We start from the raw sequence: 13,652 nt of genomic DNA, 5'->3' as shown, positions 1-13,652 counted from the left end.
CTCATCCTTGTATAATGTATAAGCATTATCTATACATAGCTGGAGGGGAAGCTACACTCCCCTCCCCCACTACCTTTTCTTCCAGGGCTCTTGTGTTGTAGTGGGAGGTAGGGGACAGGCACTTTTTCCAGCCATGGCATCAGATTGGTGCTCATGAGTTTCAGTTTGGGGTTATTTGGGTTTGATAATGTTGGTTTATTAGTCTTGTCTGTCTGTCTGTCTGTCTGTGGTGGAGCAGGTACTGGGGATTGAACTAGGACTGTACATGTGCTATATCAGTACACTATCACTGAACTTTAATCCAGTCCCGATTTTTTAAAATCCTAACGGAAAGAAAGCACATTAAGATTTTCACCTATTTATTACCTTCAATCTCTGTTTCTTTCCCCTCCAGACTAAGGCTGGGCCAACATGGCCTCCGTGTTTCGAAGCGAGGAGATGTGCTTATCCCAAGTGTTTCTCCAGGTGGAGGCTGCCTACTGCTGTGTGGCTGAGCTGGGAGAACTTGGCTTGGTTCAGTTCAAAGATGTAGGTTCTACATTCTTTGGAGATAAGGAGGAGGTGGGGAAGGCTGCAGATAGCCCTTGCACAATACTTCTTGCTAATCAACAAAACACTTGGTGCCGGAAGAAGATCCCAAGGCCGGGATGGGTGGAATTCCATGGCCCTGACTTCTGGCTAAGATTTCTGATGACGGTCAACAAGTCCTCCTCCCATGTCTTTTCTGGAAGCTTTAGTGCAAGGATTGGATGTTAGACATCTCCTTGTTTCAATCCTCGTACAACCTCTCCAATGCATCTGGGCAGTGAACACGTGGATTACTGATTTCCAAAGAATCAGAGAATGGATCCACTGGATTCCAGTGAATCCATTGAAAGCAGACAGTCTGTTTTCTCTGACTAGTCAGCCTAGAGGCAGCACATTCTGGAGTCAGCGGGGACTAATGACTCGGAGTTCCAGTGAAGATACTCTAGGAATGGGCAGCCTGGGGCGTCGCTTCTCACGGGCCATTATATCTTTGTCAAGCTTTTACTGAGTTCAGTTTAGAAAATTAGTCCTTTATTTCCTCAGCAAGCTCCCTTGCGGGAGCCTGCATCACTAGTTGTTAGCATAGCATCTGAGGAGAGACCAGTCGTTTTAAAAAGCTTTTATTTTTATCACTTTATCACATGTAGATATGTGTGCCTGTATGCGAGTACATGCATGTGAGCAGGCGCTCTCGAGGCCGTAGGCGTTGGATCCGCTGGAGCTGAGTTACGCAGCTATGAGCTGCCTGAGTCTGGTGCTGGAAACCTAACTGTGAGAACAGCAAGCGCTCTTAACCACTGAGCCTTCTCTCCTGACCCAGTGTGAGAGTTACTCACGGCACAAGTTGAGTTCTTGTTGGTGACCCAGATGCACTATGTAGACCCATTCAGTATTCAAGGTCCCTCATATTCCTGACCCCACTGAAGGGTGTAGGCACTGGAGGGTGCACCCTGCCTATAACTCATGCATCTTGTGCTCAGCCATATCTATTCCGAACACATTCCTAGCAACAGTCTCCAGCATCAAGAAGATGATACAGTGTTGAAGGATCCTAACGTAAGCCCGTGGTTCCCCTTTCTCGCAGCTAAATGCAAATGTGAACAGCTTCCAGAGGAAGTTTGTGAATGAGGTCCGAAGGTGCGAGTCGCTGGAGAGAATCCTGCGTAAGCTACCTCCCCTTACTGCCCAAGTGTGAACCGGAAGACGTAACTGGTTTGTAGGACGTAACCACCTCGTTCTACATGGCATAACTCCGTGCTATGAGTGATACTTTCTGAGGTGATCCCCAGGGTGGAGGGGACGGAAGGTTGGAGGATGGGCCCGAAGCTAGGCAGGAGCTCCAACAGCACAGGGCAAGCTGGCCAAGGGCACCTGTTCTGCTGGACCCCCTCTTAGTTCTGGGGAGTCATGATCACCTGTGTTTCAGGTTTTCTGGAAGATGAGATGCAAAATGAGATTATAATCCAAGTGCCTGACAAGGATCCAGAGACTCCTCTCCCCCGGGAAATGATCACCCTGGAGGTAAGTGCTTTACTGGTACTTTTTACCAGCTCAGAATGGTCAAGTGGTTCTCAGGTCCTTTACACCCCAGCAGGTGGTGATAGTTCCTCTTGGGGGTTACTTTGTATGGGTTTTTTTGTTTGTTTGTTTGTTTTGTTTTTTTGTTTTTTGTTTTTTTGAGACAGGGTTTCTCTGTATAGCCCTGGCTGTCCTGGAACTCACTCTATAGACCGGGCTGGCCTCGAACTCAGAAATCCTGTGAAAGTGCTGGGATTAAAGGCATGCGCCACCACTGCCCGGCTTGCACTGGCTAGTTTTATACCAACTTGAAACAAACTGGAGCCATCTGAGAGGAGGAAGCCTTGGTTAAGAAAATGCTTCCATAGATTGGGCTTAGGCAAGCCCATAGGGCATCTTCTTCAGTAGTGATGGATTGTGGGAGGCCCCGCCCATTGTGGGTGGTGCCATTCCTGGGCTGGATTCTGGGTTCTGTAAGAAGGCTGAAGCAAGCCATAGCCTCTGCATCAGCTCCTGTCTCCAGCTTCCTGTGCAGTTTGAGTTCTGTCCTGACGACCCTCCGTGACAGACTGTGATGTGGAGATGAGGTGAAAAAACCCTTTTCTCTACAGGTTGCTTTTGGTCCTGGTGCTTTGCCACAGCAGTAGAAACCCCAACTAAGACACTATCCTAAGAAAATCCCAGGGTGCAACTTTAGGGCCCTTATGCTAATTAAGGGGGAGCTGTTTTGCTTTGTCAACAAAGCTCACCCCACTTTGAGGAGAGATTTCTTCTGTGCACCAAAGTTTCTCGCAGGCAGTGAGGTCTTCATGTGTTGACACGGGATGAGCTGAAAGGGTCAATATGGGTGGAATGGGATGTTTTCCAGTTATGTGCTTGGCATAAAAAAAGTCTGTGAACTGGCTCTTTCCACCTTAAAAAAAGTCCACTCAGCTGGACTCAGCGTGGGGTGGTTGGTTCTATTGACAGTCCTGTAAAACCCTCAGCTGAGCCAAGGGAGGAATTCTGAGTCTCACTGCTCCAAATTTGTCTGACATTATAAAGTTCAGGGAGCAGAGGATAGCCTTCCTTTTAAAAAAAATAGCTGTTTTTATTTTATACATGTGTTTGCATGTATGTATGTATGTATGTATGTATGTATGTATGTATGTATGTATACCATGTGTGTTTGGTGCCCAAGAAGGATAGGAAGGACTTTGGATCTCTTGGAACACGAGCCTAGTCCTAGACTGCAGAGAATCCGCCTGCCTCTGCCTCTCAGAGTGCTGGGATTACAGGCGTGCGCCACCACCTCCCGGCTAGTAGGTGACCTTAATCCATTTTCATTGTCATGGTTTCTGACTCTGCCCTTTAGTTTAGTACCCTCACATAGTTGTACACTGCCAAGATAGCTCAATAGATGTCTTAGTTTTTTGTTTGTTGTTTTGTTTGATTTTTCTGTGAAGAGACACCATGACCAGGCCAATGCTTATAAAGAAAGCATTTAAGTGGGGCTGGTGCAGAGGTTTAGTCCACCACCATCGTATCTGGGAAACAGGACTGTGCAGGCAGCCACGGTGCTAAAGGGGCCGAGAGCTGTACGTATTAATCAGCAGAAAGCAGGAGAGACTGTCCCACACGGGGCATAGCTTGAGCATACGACCTCAAAGCCCACCCCAGAGTGACACACATCCTCCAACAAGGCCACACCTACTCCTACAAGGCCACACCTCCTAATAGTGCCACTCCCTATGGCCAAGCATTCAAACACATGAATCTATGGGGGTCATTCCTGTTCAAACCATGAGGATAGGGAAGTTGCTTCCTTCACAAACAAGGACCCAGAGTTTGATTCCTCACATCCCACGTTAAATAAGAACAACAATAATAAAGATAGACATAGTGGTACATGTTTGTGATTCCAATACTGAGAGAGCAGAGACAGGCAGATCCTGGGGCTCACTGTCCTATGAGACGGACAATAGGCCAACATGAGACCCATCTGAAAGGCAAATCAAAACAACCAAACCAACAAGTCAAGGTAGATGGCTTCTGAGGAACAGCACCTAAGGCTGATGATCTCTCACCTCCACACATATGTACCCATACAAATATACACAGCTACACACATATGTACACATACAAATATACACAGCTACACACATATGTACCCATACAAATATACACAGCTACACACATATGTACACATACAAATATGCACAGCTACACACATGTACACATACACATATACACAGCTACATACATATGTACACATACAAATATGCACAGCTACACACATATGTACACATACAAATATACACAGCTACACACATATGAACACATACAAATATGCACAGCTATACACATATGTACACATACAAATATGCACAGCTACACACATATGTACCCATACAAATATACACAGCTACATACATATGAACCCATACAAACATATATACAACTATACACATATGTACCCATACAAATATATACACAGCTATACACATATGTACCTATACAAATATATACACAGCTACACACATATGTACCCATACAAATATATACACAGCTACACAGTATGTACCCATACAAACATATACACAGCTATACACATATGTACCCATACAAATATATACACAGCTACGCACATATATACCCATACAAATATATACACAGCTATACACATATGTACCCATACAAATATATACACAGCTATACACATATGTACCCATACAAATATATACACAGCTACACACATATGTACCCATACAAATATATACACAGCTACACACATATGTACCCATACAAATATACACACAGCTACACACATATGTACCCATACAAATTTATAGAGAGCTACACACACACACACACACACACACACCATGGCTTACTGTTCTCCATTTTAAATTTTATCTTGGTCAGCTATATTGTTTTTCTTCTGTAACTTATTTTTTTCTTGTTATTTTAAACTATTTTTAAAATTCTATTTTATGTGTACTGGTGTTTAGCCTGCGTGTATGCCTGAGCACCATGTGAGTGCTTGGTGTCCACAGGTGTCAGAAGAGTGGGCATTAGGTCTCCTGGGATAGTTACAGGTGGTTGTTATAAGTGGTTGCGAGCCTTCACGTGGGTGTTCGGAATTGAACTCTGGTTCCCTGCAAGATAAGTGTTCTTAACTCTAAGCCAACTTTCCAGCCCTTTCCGTTGATTTAAAAAAAAGTGATCTTCCAGGTCTTTATATTATTGTTTGTTTGTTTGTTTTTGAGACAGGGTCTCTCTATTATATAGCGCTGGCTGTCGGGAACTCACTATGTAGACCAGGCGGGCTTCCAACTCTCAGAAGTTTTCATGCCTCTGCTTCTTGAGTGCTGGGATTAAAGATGTGAGACACCGTGCCTGGCTGTGAAATTTCAATATTACATTTACAAATTCTGTGTAGAATATACTCGATTCTTTTTTTATGTCTACCTATTTTTCAGATTGTTAAATTTGTGTATCCCTGAGTGTGCATGTGTGCTCATGCGCGCTTGCTGTGCTGTAGAAGCCAGGGACAGCTTCAGGCGTTGGGTCTTTCCTTTCACCATGCGAGTCCTACAAATGGAATGTGGGTCGTTGTTCTTGGCAGCAAGCACCTCTACCTGCTGAGCCATCTTGTCTGTCCCCTTCTTACCTGCTTTCTTATTTCTCAGTTTAACCATTTCTTTGTCAGTGAAAGCGGCACCCTCCTTATCTCTTTGTGTTTCTAGACTGTTCTGTAGAAGGTGATTTAACTTCATGCGACTTTTCTGTCTTGATTTTGCTGGTGATTTTTCTCAGAGTTCATCCCAAGCCTTATTCTTGTGTGTGTGTGTGTGTGTGTGTGTGTGTGTGTGTGTGTGTATGTGCTCATTTGGGAAAAGAAGCTCTTCTTTGGCTCACTTCTGCCTCCTTGCTGTTTTCCTCATCTTTCTTGTACCCTCTCTTCTCTCCTTTGTGTTTGGCTCTTCAGATCCATGTAGACCTGGGGTGTCTGGGGTGTGGTCAGGGGAGTGGTTGAGGGAGATGATACAGTCTCTTTCTTTTGCATTTTAACCACCATCACAGTGTGTCTGGCAGAATGAATCTCCGATGTGTAAATGACTTACCTCCTAGGGGTTTTAAATGGGGAAGACACCATGACTTCCTCATGAGCTGTCTCCCACTCCACAGAGTGATTTTTGCATTGTCCCGTCCGGACAGTCTGGCTTTCATTGTATTCTACAAGGATGTATGGTTTGCAACTGAACAGGGCACAGCTTCAGCTATGCTCTGACAGGGGACTGCCTCTTTGATGTCTGGTTATTGGCTATGGTTACTGGTTGATTAGTTAACGTATAGGAGAAATGTCTCAACACTTTCTAACCAGCTCCTTTTTCCTCCCCTGCAGACTACTCTGGAGAAGTTGGAAGGAGAACTGCAGGAAGCCAACCAGAACCATCAGGCTTTGAAGAAGAGCTTTCTGGAATTGACAGAACTCAAATACCTCCTAAAGAAAACCCAGGACTTTTTTGAGGTGTTTATTTGGGGTGGAGTCGATAAAGGGCCTTTCCCTCAGAGTCCTAAGTTCCAATTTTGAAAACTGACTGGTCTGGACTAAGAATAAAATACTTTAGTTCTTGCCTCAGCGCCAGGCTATCAGTGAAGGGAAATATTCCAGGTGCAGTAGCAGTGACTCAGGTTCAATTGAATTAAAAAAATATTGTGGTGCTTAGGCTGGGTATGGTGTTGCACCCCCTCAATTGCAAAACTTGGGAGGCAGGGGTAGTACTGGCTTATAGATCAAGTCCCAGGCCAGCCAGGCGCCATCATGAGACCCTGTCTCAATTAAGAAAATGAAAGTATGGCCCAAGAGAAGGAGAGTCAAAACTCTAGAGGGGTCTTGGTTTGAGCAGACTTAAGCTTGGGGTGGGAAGTTGTGTTGGGGGCAGGGTCTCCTGACAAGGAGCTCTCTGCCTGTTCATTTGTGTTGACATCTGTGGAAGATCAAAGCTTCCTTAGAAACAGAGCAAGCCCTGGGGTTCTATGTTGTCCTGTGTTTGACAGGGCCGGTGTTTTATCTTTCAGACAGAAACCAACTTAGGTGAAGATTTCTTTGTTGAGGACACTTCGGGTCTCTTGGAGTTAAGAGCCATACCTGCATTCATGACTGGAAAGCTGGGGTTAGTATAGCTCCATGCTCAAAAACTGGGTGTGTATAGGTGTCTGGAACAGCCTGTAAATGAATACAACGCTTCTACACAGAAACAGACCCAGGAGTAACACACAAGGCTGGTGGGGTGCATGGTCTTCCTCCCACACCCCAAGCGCCCAGAAAAACAATTCTGATATTCAAAATATATTCCCAAACACCTTGGCCATAAGCTTTGGCTTGTCCTCTAGCTAACTCATCAATGAATATCCCATTTATTCTAAGTTTCAGTCCCATGGCAAGGCACCTCTGCTCAGGTTCCACGTGTTTCCTCCTCCATGTTCCTGGGTGAATCCTCGGAGCCTGACTCTATACCAAGAATCCTCTCTCTGTACCGGAACTTCCACCTCCTATTTCCTGCCTAAGCTAATAGGCCAACAGCATTTGACTGACAGGTGATGCTTCCATACAGTACCCAAGAGATTCTTTCTACAGTGAGGTGGAGGAGGGAGTATCCCTTGCTCATGAATATTTATGTTTTCAAGCTTGGAACATACCTGTGTACATGGTCCCAATGAGGAGTATCTGCTCATTCTTTATATGTGACTGTTCCTTAGCTTTGGGACAAAGTTAGGAGGTAGATATGTTTTTTTTCCCCTTATGTTTGATAAAATGCACTTGGAGTTTTCAAACATCCTTGAAAATGACAGAATTGAGCAGGCAAATCAACCCTAAATATCTGATACTAATATGACATACAATACTCTTGAGAATATGTGACAATTCAACATGGGATTGCTTTCAGTGTTCTCGTGAGATTGGTGAGGTTTAAGGTATTTATGAACAGTGTGGTTGGAGGTCCCTAATCTTTCATTCAGTACACATTGAGAACCTAATGAAATGTGAAATGGAGCTGGGCTTGTTGGCATGCACCTTTAATCCCAGCGCTCAGGGGGCAGAGGCTGGAGGATCTCTATGGGTTCAAGGCTAGCTTGCTCTACATAGTGAGCTCCAAGACAGCCAGGGCTACACAGAGAAACCCACAAATTTTGAAATGGAAAGAAGATAATGTTTATATAAATATTTTACCCAAAGATAATGCAAGATCAATGTAATCTAAAGTAATAAAACATTGAAAATTTACAGTTTGAAGACCATGTCAGACATTTAGGCTAGCAGTTATGTATGTACCAGGATACCTTGACATCAATGTGTTCAGTGTGTGTGTGTGTGTGTGTGTATGTGTGTGTGTGGTGTGTGTGTTTCTTTCTTTTTCTTTTTTTTTCTTTTTTTTTTTTTTTTTTTTTTTTTTTTTTTGGTTTTTTGGATTTGTTTTTTTTTCGAGACAGGGTTTCTCTGTATAGTCCTGGCTTTCCTGGAATTCACTCTAGACCAGGCTGGCCTCGAACTCAGAAATCCGCCAGCCTCTGCCTCCCAGAGTGCTGGGATTACAGGCATGCGCCACCACCGCCCAGCTGTATGTGTGTTTCAAGACAGGATTTTCCTGTTTACCTCTGTTCTGGAACTTGCTCTGTAGATTAGGCTGGACTCAAACTCACAAGATCCATCTGCTTCCCTCTCCTGAGTACTGTGATCAAAGCATGTGGCATGTGCCACCACCACCTGGCTAATGTGTGTTTCATAACGGATTGCTTTTTAAAGATAAAAGTGTGTCGAGACCATTGAATATTTACTGACATTGGCCTCAACACCATAAAAAGGTCTATTATATATAATACATATTATATACACTATATAATATATAGCATATAATGTTATATATAGTATAGATAGAATTGCAATGATTAAGGACACAGAATATCAAAGAAAACAGTCTAATCTACGATGTGAGCGAGCTGGAACCGGGGCGTATGTGGCTTTGTAAGCAGCTCCCACCATCCCTCCCACGGGCCCAGGCCTTATGGATATCTCCTCTTCCTGCTCTCTAGGTTCACGGCCGGTGTGATAAACAGGGAGAGGATGGCTTCCTTCGAGAGGCTGCTGTGGAGAGTTTGCCGGGGAAATGTGTACTTGAAGTTCAGTGAAATGGACGCCCTTCTGGAGGATCCTGTGACGGTGGGCAGCCCGGGCCTGCAGGGGGGCTCTGTGAGGCCACCCTCTCTCAAGCAACTATCTCTGTTTCCTCCCCCACCTCCTTTCTTCTCTTTCTTTCTCTTTCCTTAACCCTTTCTTCTCTCCTCATCTCACCTCCCCCCCCCCCCCGCGTCCCCCCACCATTTAAATTTAGTACATTGGACAGGTCTATTCAAGGACCAATTCTTCTTCTTCTTCTTCTTCTTCTTCTTCTTCTTCTTCTTCTTCTTCTTCTTCTTCTTCTTCTTCTTCCTCCTCCTCCTCCTCCTCCTCCTCCTCCTCCTCCTCCTCTTCCTCCTCCTCCTCCTCCTTCTCCTCCTCTTCCTCCTCCTTCTTCTTCTTCCTTCTTCTTTTTGGTTTTTTAAGACAGGGTTTCTCTGTATAGCCCTGGCTGTCCTGGAACTAATGTTGTAGACCAGGCTGGCCTTGAACTCATAAATCTGCCTGCCTCTGCCTCCCAAGCATTGGGACTAAAGGTGTGCACCACCTCTGCCCAGTGGACCAATTCTTCTTAACACAGCATAGTTGATTCATTCATCCAACTGTGTAGGTAGGCATATTGTTTCTAGAAATGTAAATACTAGTACCATTTGAGGCTGATGTTTCCATCATCCAGAGCTGAGTACAGCCCATTTCTCAAGCTTCAGTGTGTGCCCCAGAGTTGAAGGGTCACCTGGGATCTAGCTGTGTTGGGGTGGAGCCAGGAGCCTGAGCATCTGCACTTCTTAGGGCCTCCCAGGTGATGCTGACAAAATAAAAGGATGCTTGCTGCCTGCAGTCCACAGGCTTCCCTGAGAAGGCTCTTCCCTGAAGCTATAGGGTTATTCCTGTTAACTCCATGAGCTAATTGCTTCCTCTAGCCTTGCAATTAATATTTAAGCCTACTTGTTCTTCACTCCCAGAAGCCAAAAGTCCGTAATGTTCCAGAGGAGAAGCTAAAATGTTAATCTTAAGTTTTGTTTGATTAAAAAAAAAAGATAGTTAAAATAGAGAATAAGGAAAAAACCCACATTTTTATCTGGTGAGAAGATGCTAAGGTTATCCCAGGGCGAGACTTATCCAATACGTCTGAAATGTACTGACTCAATGGGAGAAACTCAGCCACATTATTTTTGATGGTGGGGGACCATGTCCATGCTCTTTCCTGTGAGTAATTAAAAAAAAAAGACCCCCCAAATGCTCTCCAGTATACCAATATATTCTATCTTCCTTTTTAAAAAGAGATTTATTTATTTATTTTATGTATATGAGTACTCTGCCACTCTCTTCAGACACACCAGAAGAAGGCATCAGATCCCATTGAAGATGGTTGTGAGTCACTATTTGGTTGCCAGGAATTGCACTCAGGATCTCTGGAAGAGCAGTCGGTGCTCTTAACCACTGAGCCATCTCTCCAGCCCTTAACTATCTTCTTGTATTGCTTTTCTCTAACCAAGGCGATTATAATTATTTATTTAATTTATTTGGTTTTTCAAGATAAGGTTTCTCTGTATAATACTGGCTGTCGTAGAACTCACTCTGTAGAGCAGGGTGGCCTGGAACTCAGAGATCCACTGTCTCTTCTTCCTGAGTGGAGTTATAATTTTATATGGAAATGATTTTTCTGCTCTTTTTCACTTATAGTAAGAAAATTTCTACCCATAATCCTGTGCATCCTTTATTCTTTGTGTGTGTGTGTGTGTGTGTGTGTGTTGATAGTGTTTCACGTGGCCCAGACTGACTTCAAATTGTCCGTGTAGCAGAGACAGGCCTTGAACCTCTGATCTTCCTGCCTATAGTGCCCAAGTGCTAAGATCACAGGTATGGGCACCATATACGGTTTCTATGGTTATTTTGAATTGTGATGTTGAATTGCTACTTTTCAATTAGGTTTTGACAATGTAGTCATTGTGGTGGGAGAGAGTATTTATAGAGGATCGTGGACAGAGGGTCACCTAGCAGGTGCCAGGAAGTCAGAATGGATCCCTGATTGTAGCAGATCTAGAAACTAGATGACCTCAACATTCAAAAAAAGACCACAAGCTTCCATAGGTGGAGGATGTTTGGAAAATAGTGTAAAGTAGGCACTGGCAGAAATTCCAGAGCACCTCTGACCTGTTCCTATGAGCAGTCTCCAAGGCAATCGGTTTGCACTTACTGCCGTGAGGGACGCTCAGTGATGCGACCTTCAGGATGTATCTCTGGACACTTGCTTCCTGTTACCCTCCACAGTGTCTCTGCTCCTGACCTTTGGGTGGTTGTTTTGAGATAGCGTAGCTATCCCTAGGCCAGCTTTGACTCAAGACTTTTTCTCATCGTCTTAGTCCGTGCGGAGTTTTACCTCTTAATGAATCAATTCTGTAAGATGAATCCAAGGAAGGTAGGCTTACTGGTTTGAAGGGTGTATGCCATTTTCATGACACTTTCTGGGCCTGACAAGTGGCCTCTCTCTGAGTAGCACCTGAGTCCAGGGCCCTGAGTGCTGTGACACGGTCATTGGACTGTCGTCTTCAGCAACTCGTTTTGTAGTTTTTCTTTATCACTTCAGATGAAAAGCAGTGACAGCAAGCTGACAGCAGTTTCAGTTCATATTTGCATCTTTACAAATAAATTTTGTGTTTGCATTGCTGAGATTTGAACCGAGGGCTTTGTACAAGCCAAGCACACTCTCAGCCACAGAGCAAGCTATATTCCCCAGTCTGCAACACACTTTAAGCAATGGCTTTTTCCCCCCCTTATGCTTGTTCCTTTGTTTTGAGCAGGGTCTCTCTACTTAGCCCCGACTGCCTGAAACTTTAAGTTCCTCCTGAATGCTGGGATTAAAGGCGTGTGCCAACATACCCACCACACCCACCGGCCTAAGCAATGTTCTTAAGGGCACCTAGTCAGTAGCTGTGTGAGTCAAAACTTAGTCACAGCTTCCCCTTTGTTAAGCAGCTGGGCTAGACTAACCTGTAACATGCAGATGTTTACGGCTGCTCCGCTGCCCTGCTAGCTATTGCTGTTTTGACCCTTGGCATACCCTGGCCTCTCTTGGAGGTATTTTCTTAGGTGTGAGCATGGCTTTTCCCCATGGGGGTGAGAGCAGAATTAGACACCCACCTGTGGCCTCGTTGATTAGCAAGCAACGCCCCTGTTACTTTGGGGCTTTCAGATTTTATAGTTTATGTTCTGCTAGGTATAGCTCAGTGGTGGAATATTTACACAGGGCATCCATCCCCAACTCTGGGAAAGAAGGAAGGAGGGAAGGAAGGAAGGAAAATAATTTTTTCTGATATTCCAGAAAGAAGAAATTAAAAAGAATATATTCATCATATTTTACCAAGGAGAACAGCTAAGGCTGAAAATCAAGAAGATCTGTGATGGGTGAGACTGTCGCATCGTCTTGGTGATTGGTTGGGGTTGGACATGGGTAAAGAGTTGTGCCGTGCAGAATGCACAGGACTGGGCCCTCTTTGAAGTCGACTAGGACTTCAGAGTAACTTCAGAAGATCATTTTAAATGATGCTGAAGACACAAGGACTTTCAATAGTTGTGAGCCTATGAATAGGGAGAAGGTAACTAAACCAGTTATCAAGATAACTAAGTAGTGACAGGGCCTGGTCCCGGTTATCCCTTGTTCTTCTACTGTTGCTTGCCTCTTGAGTGGGCTGACTGGAGAGGGAGCTGCGGCGTTGTGGTGGGGCACTTGCCTGACATGCTGGAGAGCCCGGATTTGATTCACTGGCCCTGAAAAAGAGCAAATAGAAAAGGAGAAAGTAATCACCATGGCTCAGCTGTTTCCGTAGAACCATCTTGATGTTACCTATGTTTGTGTGTGTATGTTTTGCTGGGGATTGAACCCAGGGCCTCACTCAGGCTAGGAAACCGCCCTCCCCTTGAGGTACACACCAAGGCTGGCCTGGGATTCTCTCTGAAGGAGCTTTGAGCTTGTAATCCTCCTGTGTCATCAGCCTTCTAAGTGCCGGGGGTTATAGGCACGAGGCACTGTGCCCAGCTGTTGTGAATCATTTTCTAAGGACCACACAGGAGGCCATTTTAGTCAAGGCTCGGCCATTTGAGTCATATCAGTCAGTGACAGCCTCATAGCATTGTGGGATTGTAGAAGCTTTTCTGCAGTACCTCATGTGTGTCCTTTGGAATGTGTTTAACACAGGTTTCGTGCCACCATCTACCCCTGCCCGGAGCACGCAGCTGAGCGCAGAGAGATGTTGGCCAGTGTCAACGTGAGGCTGGAAGACTTAATCACTGTGAGTGAGGGCTTCGGCCCAGGGGCTGATGGGCTCTGCCTTTTCCATGTGGATCTTGGCCCAGGCCCCTGCCTGGAATGTTTGCTATGCAGTTCTGGTTGGAGCTGCAGCAGATTTCACAACTAGAAAGCAGCGTTCAGTAAGCAGGGGCTGAT

The 13,652-nt window shown here is 44.9% G+C and overlaps 1 protein-coding gene across 2 annotated transcripts in view; it reads left to right on the top strand.

The window, feature by feature from the left end:
* Nucleotides 1–411: 411 nt before the first annotated feature.
* Atp6v0a4 (ATPase H+ transporting V0 subunit a4) overlaps nucleotides 412–13,652 on the top strand; it is a 43,613-nt gene continuing 30,372 nt past the window's right edge. Inside the window, exons 1-8 of one of the 2 annotated variants that reach the window (XM_052172471.1) lie at nucleotides 412–528; nucleotides 1,613–1,691; nucleotides 1,955–2,049; nucleotides 6,434–6,559; nucleotides 7,111–7,205; nucleotides 9,124–9,250; nucleotides 12,531–12,613; nucleotides 13,404–13,497. In XM_052172471.1, the coding sequence (XP_052028431.1) occupies nucleotides 412–528; nucleotides 1,613–1,691; nucleotides 1,955–2,049; nucleotides 6,434–6,559; nucleotides 7,111–7,205; nucleotides 9,124–9,250; nucleotides 12,531–12,613; nucleotides 13,404–13,497 (816 nt within the window). Of the gene's footprint in view, nucleotides 529–1,612; nucleotides 1,692–1,954; nucleotides 2,050–6,433; nucleotides 6,562–7,110; nucleotides 7,206–7,313; nucleotides 7,323–9,123; nucleotides 9,251–12,530; nucleotides 12,614–13,403; nucleotides 13,498–13,652 lie in introns of both variants that reach the window. The other variant, XM_052172472.1, reaches the window with a different exon arrangement.

The sequence above is a fragment of the Apodemus sylvaticus genome, chromosome 2, assembly GCF_947179515.1.
Source record: "Apodemus sylvaticus chromosome 2, mApoSyl1.1, whole genome shotgun sequence".
NCBI lineage: Eukaryota > Metazoa > Chordata > Mammalia > Rodentia > Muridae > Apodemus > Apodemus sylvaticus.
The sequence above is the reverse complement of the archived record's forward strand: the minus strand, read 5'-3'. Positions and strand labels throughout refer to the sequence as shown.